Source organism: Nothobranchius furzeri, chromosome 5 (genome assembly GCF_043380555.1).
Source record: "Nothobranchius furzeri strain GRZ-AD chromosome 5, NfurGRZ-RIMD1, whole genome shotgun sequence".
Taxonomy (NCBI): domain Eukaryota; kingdom Metazoa; phylum Chordata; class Actinopteri; order Cyprinodontiformes; family Nothobranchiidae; genus Nothobranchius; species Nothobranchius furzeri.
In genome coordinates, this window is record NC_091745.1 from 80,357,621 (window position 1) to 80,370,120 (window position 12,500).

Below are 12,500 nucleotides of genomic sequence, written 5' to 3' on the forward strand. Positions count from 1 at the left end.
GTTCAAATGGGAATTCCTAACATTGTGCAACTTCCCAAAATCGATCAGCTGATTTCCTGGAAAAAGGACACAGCTGAAAGTGTTTTTGCCAAGAACAAACACTGACAGAGACAGACGGAGGCGGAGAAACGCCTCCCACCTGTTTGTTACGGAGCGTCCCAGTTCAGGCAGACTATACACACGGATCATCTAAAAACGGAGGAGGATGGGCCGGCCCAAACACCGCCTCTGGACTAAAACGCTTCTCATGCAGACGACAAGTTAAAAGCAACAGCCAATTAAGTTCTGCTCATTTCAACCCATTCTGGTCCTTGGAACCACTTCACAGAGGCGTGACTGAATCCAGACGGCCGGCTCTGAAGGAAAGACCTGCCTGCACGAGTGTTTGGTTCTGTCAGAACCGCTGATCTATCCGGTGTCAGATCGCTTCCAGGCGTTCTGGCAGGCAGAGCAGCATGTCAGAGAAGGTGAAAGCAGCCAGCGTGCCTCTGTGTCCCGTGAGCTCCGAGGATGACCCAGAGCAGGAGCTGCTGTGTATCTTTGGGACCGGGGACTTGGGGCGCTCACTGGGCCAGCGTCTGATCCAGGCTGGCTACAGGTTGGTGTACGGCAGCCGCAGACCCCACAGCTGTGGCCCCCTGCCTCCAGGAACTCAGGTAGCCGAGCAAAGCCAGAACAGGAAAAAACCAGCCGCTTTTGTCTGTTTTTGTCTTAGTTTACAGTTACTGCTCACGTAAACGCGGGTAAGAACCATTACTGCTGTTATTGTCTTGCTTTTAGCCAGATGTGGTCACGTGTTGATCATTTTCAGCCTCTATGGTCCACACAAACACAGACGTGCACACTTAAAACAACAAAATGTGTTTCTGGTTGATCCAGTGAGCTAACTTCAGGTACTGATGATCATAATCAGCAAACCGAATGTCTTTGCTTTGTTTCCTAACCTGTTTCACACGTTTGAAAGGATCCATGAAGGCTTTTGGTAATTAGGGAGAAAAGCTTCATTTTTCTTTTAATTTCATCTCAGTTTAGCAAAGAAACGTGTTGGATGTAGAACCGGGAACCAACCTGAAGCCCGAGGCTTGGATGCTGGTTTCCACGGCGCGGCTGTCACGTTTTGCGGGTGGAGATGGTGGACCATGTGTGGTGGTGGGTTCCGGGCGCAGAAGAGCAGGCACGGATAACGTAAAAACGAATTTAATTACTGAACGGGAACGGCAGGAACAAACACAAAGGTGACTACTAACAACAACAATGATCTGACAATGCCAGGAACAAAGAGGGAGGTATAAATACACAGAACAATCAGGGAACACACGGGCAGGCTAATGAGGGACAGGTGAGAACTATAAGGGTAATCAAGGCAGGAGAGGAACACAGTCAGGAGGGCAGGGGCAGATCGTGACAGCGGCGCTTCCTGTGGCATCTGAGAACAAAGTGCTGCTCTTCTTCTGTGGTTTGCAAAAGTCAAACTACAACCGGAGTTTCCAACGCTTTCAGTGAATGTAGTATACTAAAACATCACGTTTACAGTGCTGGCTGTTCTGTTTTAGGACCTCTGCAGCTCGTCCTGTAACTCTGCTGGTTAACCTCTAACGCAGGTTCGGACTCATGGAGGTCTGTTCTGCAGTCGCCTCTCGGTAATTCAACCAGGTTTTTAACGAGATTAAGGCCCGGCGGGTTCTCAGGTGACCAAACATTTCAATGTTTAACTCTCAAGCGTCTCAGTCACTTGAACCCCTCCCTCAATGCTCACCACACTGCCGGGTGGTTGGCAGGAGCTCCTCTTTGAGGACGTTCTTTATCCACGGCTGTTCTGGGGCTAAACTCTCTTGGCTGAGAGGCGGGCCCACACATCAACGGGCTCAGGATGCCTCACTGTTGGCACGACACAGCGCTGTTGGCATCAGTGGGAAAGATGATTCCCTCCTGTTTACAGCAGCCTGGTCTCCAGACCTTCAGCAGAAGATCAGTCTGACCCAGTTGGCCTCTCTGCTGCTCTTCTTGACCCCTGACCTTCCTCCTGAAGTCTTCTTCTCACTGTGACGCTCTCCCACCTGCCAGGCCTGGCCAGCCATCCCATGCTTCCTTATGGGAAGCATTCTAGTTCCCTGTAGAGTTAAACAGAGGATGAGTCTGGCAGCCCAGGCCTGCTGGTGCCTCCATCCACAGCTGGATTTCCTGTAGGGACTGACTCTGAAGCTTGCTGGAAATTGTTTTTTGAGGATTAAATTGATTGGATTGGATCTGAGGGCTGGTATTAATAAACATCAGGAGGCCGCTTTGCGATCTCCATGGACATCAGCGTTGTGTCTGCGTGTGTGTTCCCACAGGCGACGAGTCACGAGGCCGCAGCACAGTCAGCACAGCTGATCTTCCTCTGTGTTCACAGAGAACATTACGACTTTCTGGAGTCACTGACACCTCAGCTCAAGGGCAAGGTGATTGTCTGCACAGTTTGTGGAACATTTGTTTCCTCTTTCAATCAAATGAACTGAGTTCCTTGACTGATAGGTGGTGGTGGATGTGAGCAACAACCTCAAGAGGGATCTGTACCCGGAGGCCAACGCTGAGCATCTGCAGAGGTGAAGCCAAATCAGACAACCCTTCATCCAGACTGGTCTCGTGGGTCGTGTGGTGAACGCCATCAGGAAGCTTGACGCAAAGGTTTTGTTTACTGTGCAGGCTGATCCCCGGAGCTCATGTGGTGAAAGCGTTTAACACCTTGTCTGCTTGGGCTCTTCAGAACGGACCATCAGACGCCAACAGACAGGTAAGGACATGTCAGCGATGCTGAAGCGTCTCCTCTGAAAACAAGTTCTCCTCCTTCAGTTTTCGTGTCTCTGACGTGTTTGCTCGGTGAGCGCTAACTCGCCCATCAGAGCATTTCAGTTTACATCCTAGTAGCTCATTCTGAAGCTTTCATCAAATTCATGTAGTCACCCATCGGTTCCAGCATGAATCTGTGGTGAATTAACCCAACGGTCTTACATCTGTGCTCCCCATCACACGTCTCTCTCTCTCTCTCTCTCTGTAGTGCAAAGCTGCAGCACATGTGGGCTTTCTCTGTTCTGTTTTCATCTCATCGTGAAGTCTCCGAGGACAGAACAGAAAACAAAAACACAGAGAGAGTTCATGTTTATGCACGGGGGAGGGAGTATGTGGAGCAGCATCAGCAACATCACAAAGGTGTTGACTGAGCGTTGCTATTTTATACCTGTTTTCTACTCATTTTAGCACTTCATGCAGGAAGCCGTGGTTTCACTGTGCACCTTTCATGTTCAGTTCCCTGGAGTCAAGTGAATCCTTTCATCACCGCATGTACACATGCACGAATACATGCATATTACCAACAATCTACAGTACACTCCTCAGATGGTCTCAATGCTGTGGAAACGTTTCATGCTCCAGGTGTACCTGTGTGGGAACAGAACCGAGGCGAAGCAGGCGGTGGCAGAGACGGCTACCAAGCTGGGCTTCACTGTTGTGGATAGAGGGTCTCTGTCTGCAGCCAGAGAGCTGGAGGACTCCCCCCTGCAGCTGTTCCCAGACTGGAGGCTGCCTATGCGCTTGACCGTTGGCCTCACTGCCTTCTTTTTCCTCTATGTGGTCATCAGAGATGTCATCTACGCTTACGTTGAACAAAGGAAGGACATCTCCTTCAGGATCATGGTCTCTCTGGCAAACAAGGTGAACACAAGTGTTTCACCTAAAAACCAAAGCACTCATCTTCTATCTTCATCTTCATCTGTGTGTACCTGACGTTTACAGGTGTTTCCTATCGTGTCCCTCATCATGCTGTCTCTCTGTTACCTGCCTGGAATCATGGCTGCCTGCCTGCAGCTCTCCAGAGGAACCAAATACAAGTTAGCGATGAACAAGAACTGACATTTAAAAGAAACGTTCTGCCCGTTTTAAACGTGTTTCTGTGTAAAATGCATAAATACTACAATCTGTAGACAGCTGTATGAATATATAGCAGCAATCTGCGATGTCTTCACTGCACTAGCCGTTAGCTCATCAATCCTGTAAGATGTTGACCATTTCTCAGAACAAAGATCCAAAGAAACACACTTGAACAGTTCCAAGGACGTTGAAACGGACCTGATGCATGTGAATGTTTCTGATCAGGCGCTTTCCCGACTGGCTGGACCGCTGGATGCTGTGCAGGAAGCAGCTGGGTCTGGTGTCTCTGGCCTTTGCATCCCTGCATGTGCTGTACACTCTCATCATCCCTATAAGGTAGGTGACACCTTCTCACCGAGTAACTCTGATAACCTTTTGTCTTTCACATGCCCACAGTGCCAGGCGATGTGTGATTAGTGTTAGGAGTTAATGCACGGCAGCTTACTTCACCCGAGGATTTTTAGACTTCATTTGACTAATTTAAACAGTTAAAAACAAAAAGAGAACACCTTTAAAGGTCCAGTTTGCACGGTCTAGTGACATCTATAGGCTGAAAATAAAAAATACATTTAAACTTTTCCTAACGTTCCAGCGTCCACCTTCTGAATAAGCCTTTGGTTTTTAGCCCGTGCTGCCACTTTAACTCGGTGTTGAACGAGCCGAATTAGTGCAACACACTCCTGTCAAACACGTTTGCCCACACACGTGTCACTAATTGACACTGAAGGGCTTCTGAATGATACTGCATCACGCTGACCTGCAGTAAATGTTTCAGTTAACCCGGTGACAGTAACACTCGGCGCCGCTGTTACCGTCATGAAGCAAAGTCGGTTCTGTTCAGGAAGAGAATCGTGTTCATCTGCTGCAGACCTTCAGCTGAAAGACAGCTTCGATTCAGTTCAAGCTGCAGCAACGTTACAAAACACAAGAAGCACCGATCACATCAGAACATCTGTTATTAGTCCAAAGAGTAGCTTAGAAATACAATATATAATTAATTTAGAGTGTTTTACTTTAAATTGTTTTGTTGTTTTCCTCCCTAGATACTATGTGAGATACAGACTCGCAGCGATTACCATCTCACAGGTAACGACTAGTACACCTGACAGCTTTGGAGGCGGGCGTTTGTCATTTAAACCTGTTCTGCTTTATTTTTGTCACGCTAAGATCCGGGAGAACAAAACGACTGCGTTTGACACGACCATGGCCTGGAGAACCGACTCTTACTACTCCATGGGAGTTCTGGGATTTGGTCTGTTTCTCCTGTTGGGAATATCTTCTCTTCCTTCTGTCAGCAACATTCTCAGCTGGAGAGAGTTCAGCTTTATTCAGGTGGGCGTTAGCACGCTTCATCACATCAACATTCAAACTGAAACCCGAGCTGAGCCACAGCGTTTAGCTCTGACACCGCATCAGGTTGTGGAAAGAGGCAGCAACATTTTTAAAGCAAGTCGTGATTTTCTTCCACTATTCAGCCACTAAAGCGGTAAAGTGGTGGGGTTGTGTTGGTGTGGACGTGACCAGATGTTCCCAAAGCTGGGGTCAGGACCTCACCTCACTGAAGGTCATCAAACACCTGGTGTGGGAAAGAAAAGCTCCACCGAAACCAAAATGACTGAAAATGTTTGCTTGGAGCTAATTTAGTCCAAAGTGCCTTAAAACGTGGAAATATTATAATTTCCTTATCAGGGTCTTTGTTAAAGGTGTGGATCACTGAAATGCCCCGTTTACAGGATTATTTCTGATTCTGACGGGCCTCTCTGAGGCTGAACATGAGAATAGTCTCCTACACCTATCTCCTGCATCAGCTTCTGATAGAAAATAGTCTCCTACACCTATCTCCTGCATCAGCTTCTGATAGAAAATAGTCTCCTACACCTATCTCCTGCATTAGCTTCTGATAGAAAATAGTCTCCTACACCTATCTCCTGCATCAGCTTCTGATAGAAAATAGTCTCCTACACCTATCTCCTGCATCAGCTTCTGATAGAAAATAGTCTCCTACACCTATCTCCTGCATCAGCTTCTGACAGAAAATAGTCTCCTACATCTATCTCCTACATCAGCTTCTGATAGAAAATAGTCTCCTACATCTATCTCCTGCATCAGCTTCTGATAGAAAATAGTCTCCTACACCTATCTCCTGCATCAGCTTCTGACAGAAAATAGTCTCCTACATCTATCTCCTGCATCAGCTTCTGATAGAAAATAGTCTCCTACACCTATCTCCTGCATCAGCTTCTGATAGAAAATAGTCTCCTACACCTATCTCCTGCATCAGCTTCTGATAGAAAATAGTCTCCTACACCTATCTCCTGCATCAGCTTCTGATAGAAAATAGTCTCCTACACCTATCTCCTGCATCAGCTTCTGACAGAAAATAGTCTCCTACACCTATCTCCTGCATCAGCTTCTGACAGAAAATAGTCTCCTACACCTATCTCCTGCATCAGCTTCTGACAGAAAATAGTCTCCTACACCTATCTCCTGCATCAGCTTCTGACAGAAAATAGTCTCCTACACCTATCTCCTGCATCAGCTTCTGACAGAAAATAGTCTCCTACACCTATCTCCTGCATCAGCTTCTGATAGAAAATAGTCTCCTACACCTATCTCCTGCATCAGCTTCTGATAGAAAATAGTCTCCTACACCTATCTCCTGCATCAGCTTCTGATAGAAAATAGTCTCCTACACCTATCTCCTGCATCAGCTTCTGATAGAAAATAGTCTCCTACACCTATCTCCTGCATCAGCTTCTGACAGAAAATAGTCTCCTACATCTATCTCCTGCATCAGCTTCTGACAGAAAATAGTCTCCTACACCTATCTCCTGCATCAGCTTCTGACAGAAAATAGTCTCCTACATCTATCTCCTGCATCAGCTTCTGATAGAAAATAGTCTCCTACACCTGTCTCCTGCATCAGCTTCTGACAGAAAATAGTCTCCTACACCTATCTCCTGCATCAGCTTCTGAGAGAAAATAGTCTCCTACACCTATCTCCTGCATCAGCTTCTGAGAGAAAATAGTCTCCTACATCTATCTCCTGCATCAGCTTCTGATAGAAAATAGTCTCCTACACCTATCTCCTGCATCAGCTTCTGACAGAAAATAGTCTCCTACATCTATCTCCTGCATCAGCTTCTGATAGAAAATAGTCTCCTACACCTATCTCCTGCATCAGCTTCTGATAGAAAATAGTCTCCTACACCTATCTCCTGCATCAGCTTCTGATAGAAAATAGTCTCCTACACCTATCTCCTGCATTAGCTTCTGATAGAAAATAGTCTCCTACACCTATCTCCTGCATCAGCTTCTCATAGAAAATAGTCTCCTACACCTATCTCCTGCATCAGCTTCTGATAGAAAATAGTCTCCTACACCTATCTCCTGCATCAGCTTCTGACAGAAAATAGTCTCCTACATCTATCTCCTGCATCAGCTTCTGATAGAAAATAGTCTCCTACACCTATCTCCTGCATCAGCTTCTGATAGAAAATAGTCTCCTACACCTATCTCCTGCATCAGCTTCTGATAGAAAATAGTCTCCTACACCTATCTCCTGCATCAGCTTCTGATAGAAAATAGTCTCCTACACCTATCTCCTGCATCAGCTTCTGATAGAAAATAGTCTCCTACACCTATCTCCTGCATCAGCTTCTGATAGAAAATAGTCTCCTACACCTATCTCCTGCATCAGCTTCTGATAGAAAATAGTCTCCTACACCTATCTCCTGCATCAGCTTCTGACAGAAAATAGTCTCCTACACCTATCTCCTGCATCAGCTTCTGACAGAAAATAGTCTCCTACATCTATCTCCTGCATCAGCTTCTGATAGAAAATAGTCTCCTACACCTGTCTCCTGCATCAGCTTCTGACAGAAAATAGTCTCCTACACCTATCTCCTGCATCAGCTTCTGATAGAAAATAGTCTCCTACACCTATCTCCTGCATCAGCTTCTGACAGAAAATAGTCTCCTACACCTATCTCCTGCATCAGCTTCTGATAGAAAATAGTCTACTACATCTATCTCCTGCATCAGCTTCTGATAGAAAATAGTCTCCTACACCTATCTCCTGCATCAGCTTCTGACAGAAAATAGTCTCCTACATCTATCTCCTGCATCAGCTTCTGACAGAAAATAGTCTCCTACACCTATCTCCTGCATCAGCTTCTGATAGAAAATAGTCTCCTACACCTATCTCCTGCAGTAGCTTCTGATAGAAAATAGTCTCCTACATCTATCTCCTGCATCAGATTCTGATAGAAAATAGTCTCCTACACCTATCTCCTGCATCAGCTTCTCATAGAAAATAGTCTCCTACACCTATCTCCTGCATCAGCTTCTGATAGAAAATAGTCTCCTACACCTATCTCCTGCATCAGCTTCTGACAGAAAATAGTCTCCTACATCTATCTCCTGCATCAGCTTCTGATAGAAAATAGCCTCCTACACCTATCTCCTGCATCAGCTTCTGATAGAAAATAGTCTCCTACACCTATCTCCTGCATCAGCTTCTGATAGAAAATAGTCTCCTACACCTATCTCCTGCATCAGCTTCTGACAGAAAATAGTCTCCTACACCTATCTCCTGCATTAGCTTCTCATAGAAAATAGTCTCCTACACCTATCTCCTGCATCAGCTTCTCATAGAAAATAGTCTCCTACACCTATCTCCTGCATCAGCTTCTCATAGAAAATAGTCTCCTACACCTATCTCCTGCATCAGCTTCTGACAGAAAATAGTCTCCTACACCTATCTCCTGCATCAGCTTCTGACAGAAAATAGTCTCCTACACCTATCTCCTGCATCAGCTTCTGATAGAAAATAGTCTCCTACACCTATCTCCTGCATCAGCTTCTGATAGAAAATAGTCTCCTACACCTATCTCCTGCAGTAGCTTCTGATAGAAAATAGTCTCCTACATCTATCTCCTGCATCAGCTTCTCATAGAAAATAGTCTCCTACACCTATCTCCTGCATCAGCTTCTCATAGAAAATAGTCTCCTACACCTATCTCCTGCATCAGCTTCTGATAGAAAATAGTCTCCTACACCTATCTCCTGCATCAGCTTCTGACAGAAAATAGTCTCCTACACCTATCTCCTGCATCAGCTTCTGATAGAAAATAGTCTCCTACACCTATCTCCTGCATCAGCTTCTGATAGAAAATAGTCTCCTACACCTATCTCCTGCATCAGCTTCTGATAGAAAATAGTCTCCTACACCTATCTCCTGCATCAGCTTCTGATAGAAAATAGTCTCCTACACCTATCTCCTGCATTAGCTTCTGATAGAAAATAGTCTCCTACACCTATCTCCTGCATCAGCTTCTGATAGAAAATAGTCTCCTACATCTATCTCCTGCATCAGCTTCTCATAGAAAATAGTCTCCTACACCTATCTCCTGCATCAGCTTCTGATAGAAAATAGTCTCCTACACCTATCTCCTGCATCAGCTTCTGACAGAAAATAGTCTCCTACATCTATCTCCTGCATCAGCTTCTGATAGAAAATAGTCTCCTACACCTATCTCCTAGTTCAGCTTCTGACAGAAAATAGTCTCCTACACCTGTCTCCTGCATCAGCTTCTGACAGAAAATAGTCTCCTACACCTATCTCCTGCATCAGCTTCTGATAGAAAAAAGTCTCCTACACCTATCTCCTGCATCAGCTTCTGACAGAAAATAGTCTCCTACATCTATCTCCTGCATCAGCTTCTGATAGAAAATAGTCTCCTACACCTATCTCCTGCATCAGCTTCTGATAGAAAATAGTCTCCTACACCTATCTCCTGCATCAGCTTCTGACAGAAAATAGTCTCCTACATCTATCTCCTGCATCAGCTTCTGATAGAAAATAGTCTCCTACATCTATCTCCTGCATCAGCTTCTCATAGAAAATAGTCTCCTACACCTATCTCCTGCATCAGCTTCTGATAGAAAATAGTCTCCTACACCTATCTCCTGCAGTAGCTTCTGATAGAAAATAGTCTCCTACATCTATCTCCTGCATCAGCTTCTGATAGAAAATAGTCTCCTACACCTATCTCCTGCATCAGCTTCTCATAGAAAATAGTCTCCTACACCTATCTCCTGCATCAGCTTCTGATAGAAAATAGTCTCCTACATCTATCTCCTGCATCAGCTTCTGATAGAAAATAGTCTCCTACATCTATCTCCTGCATCAGCTTCTCATAGAAAATAGTCTCCTACACCTATCTCCTGCATCAGCTTCTGATAGAAAATAGTCTCCTACATCTATCTCCTGCATCAGCTTCTCATAGAAAATAGTCTCCTACACCTATCTCCTGCATCAGCTTCTGATAGAAAATAGTCTCCTACACCTATCTCCTGCATCAGCTTCTGATAGAAAATAGTCTCCTACACCTATCTCCTGCAGTAGCTTCTGATAGAAAACAGACGGTGAAACTCTAGGATAGAAAATCCTGACAGATCTACGTCACCCTGTCACTAACATTCATGGACTCACCCATCTGAACTCACGACGGGGAAGGCTCTTGTTGGTTTAGCGTCCAGGAAACAGCAGAGAATGTCTCAGCTAGTAGAAGCTAACTGTTAGGGGAAAACAACTTGACCTAAGAGTAAAAACAAAACCTGAAGACAAGAAGATCAAGATAAACAACTAATGATCTGAGGAGAACTAAAAACCAGTGGAGACAGAAACACACTAAAAACAGACTAATTCAATGAAAAGCTGAACCTGTAGGAAAAAACTACAGAAAGAAAGACTAGAGGTGTGAATGAGGGAGACCACGGGAGCACAGGACCTGGGGGATACCTGGGGAGGGGGAAACCTAGAGGGGCTGCAGATCAGGGGACACATGAGGAAGATGCAGACGCAGACATGACAGATTCTGTTCAAACTCAAACGCCTCTCCTTTAGCCATCGTTTCGCCTCAACAGGCTCAGATGTTTACCTTTTCCCTCGCGTTGACCAACGGCAACCAGCGAAAAAACTCATTCATAAATGTATCTGGGTCATGTCAAGCTAATTTTCTCACTCCATCCTGCCCCGTAACTCCTGCATGAATTGGAGCGACTCCGTAAATGTTAAGTTATTCATCACATGTAATTCGGGAACACACATTATCCGGAGCTGCAGTCTCACCGTTTTCTTCGTGCACGCTCTCAGTCGTGTGGGTGCTTTATGTGAGCTTTTATTCCCCGGAGACGAGTTGAATAACCTCCATAAAATCTGTGTGCATAAAGAAATTCTGGCGTCTCTGCATATGTGTTCAGCAGCTCGTCTTCGCAAAGGTCAATCCGACTCTGCAGATCCTAACCAAGGTCATCTTCAGGATGGTTCAAGGGAATGCTCAGAGTCACCGAAGACCATCATTATGAAATACTTCCATTTATTGTACTCTCATAAATCTGGTTTAGTCTGGCTCCAGACGTGTGTAAAATCTATTTTTCTGTTTTTCAGTCCAAGTTGGGATACCTGACACTGTTCATCTGCACGTTCCACACCTACCTGTACGGCTGGGACAAATTCCTTCACCTCGCCTCCTACAAATGGTTCACTCCACCCAGCTACATGCTCTGTCTGATAGTACCTTCAGCGGTGCTGCTGCTCAAGATGCTGCTTCTGCTGCCCTGTGTGGATAAACGTCTGACTCGGATTCGGCAGGGCTGGGAGCGGGCTGATCCCGAGGACGGCACCAGGAAGTCACTCCTAACGTAGGACGGTCACAACCACACAGACTCCGATGAGAAGAACAAAAATACATTATTCACGGTCTTTAAAGAGTATTCTACGCCACATAACCACCTCCAATAAAACAGTCAGAGCTACAAAAACCTTTCTGTGCATTTTAACACTTTTGTGCCGTATTTTTAAAAGCATCCGTTTTTATCCATCACTTTATAAACATGCGTACATTTATCCAGAATAACAGGAGACACGTTATTTTATTTCTTCTCTGTCTGAAGTTTTAAATGTGCAAACCTCACTTTCTGCATCCTTTAGTGCTGCCAGGTGGGTCTGTCTCTATAAACACCCACATGTGGATGTAAACCATCGGCCCTTGGTCCCTTATTGCAGTGCTTCCCAACCCTGGCCCTCAGGGCACGGTCCTGCATGTTTTCCATGTTGCCCTGCTGCCACGCACCTGACTTATATGAATGAGCGACCGACAGGCATCTGCAGCACTTGATGTCCTGCTGAGAAGCCAATGTAAATCAGGCGTGCTGAAGCAGCGACATCGAAAACATGTAGGACAGTGCCCCTGAGGACCAGGGTTGGGAAACACTGCCTTATTGTGATGTCACAATAAGGAAATTAGCACACAGCACAGCCCATCTGTCTGAGGTGTGGCTCTACTCTGAGCCCCTCCCAGGGCTCTGAGCTCCTCACCCCAAAGTAGCCAGTTTGGGTGGGTGTGGCCGGCTCCAGCTGGTTTTCTTAAAGAGACAAAGCCCTGAAGTGGCTCATTCTGGAAGGTACTGAAAGGTCAAGAATAAATCTGCTGAAATAGTTTCATGTGAGAGAAATGTAAGGCAAAGAACTTCATAAACACGTTTTGTATTGACCGCAGAAATATTATAACTTTTTAAATGTCATCGTG

General features: G+C 45.5%; 1 protein-coding gene and 1 long non-coding RNA gene across 2 annotated transcripts in view; one reads left to right on the forward strand and one right to left on the reverse strand.

Moving 5' to 3' along the window:
• Positions 1–173: 173 nt before the first annotated feature.
• The window catches only part of steap4 (STEAP family member 4), a 12,485-nt gene continuing 158 nt past the window's right edge, over positions 174–12,500 (forward strand). The window contains exons 1-10 of the mRNA XM_015950508.3: positions 174–656; positions 2,334–2,441; positions 2,515–2,585; positions 2,686–2,773; positions 3,412–3,690; positions 3,772–3,866; positions 4,132–4,242; positions 4,950–4,992; positions 5,074–5,238; positions 11,360–12,500. The exon at positions 11,360–12,500 is cut by the window's right edge and continues 158 nt beyond it. Of these exons, the coding sequence (XP_015805994.3) occupies positions 456–656; positions 2,334–2,441; positions 2,515–2,585; positions 2,686–2,773; positions 3,412–3,690; positions 3,772–3,866; positions 4,132–4,242; positions 4,950–4,992; positions 5,074–5,238; positions 11,360–11,617 (1,419 nt within the window). The 5' untranslated portion in view covers positions 174–455 and the 3' untranslated portion in view covers positions 11,618–12,500. The remainder of the gene's footprint in view (positions 657–2,333; positions 2,442–2,514; positions 2,586–2,685; positions 2,774–3,411; positions 3,691–3,771; positions 3,867–4,131; positions 4,243–4,949; positions 4,993–5,073; positions 5,239–11,359) is intronic.
• On the reverse strand, positions 5,083–11,361 carry LOC139070155 (uncharacterized). Its single transcript, XR_011520785.1, has 2 exons — positions 7,978–11,361; positions 5,083–7,891 (listed from the first exon to the last, which is right to left on the reverse strand). It is a non-coding gene; the product is annotated as an uncharacterized lncRNA (long non-coding RNA).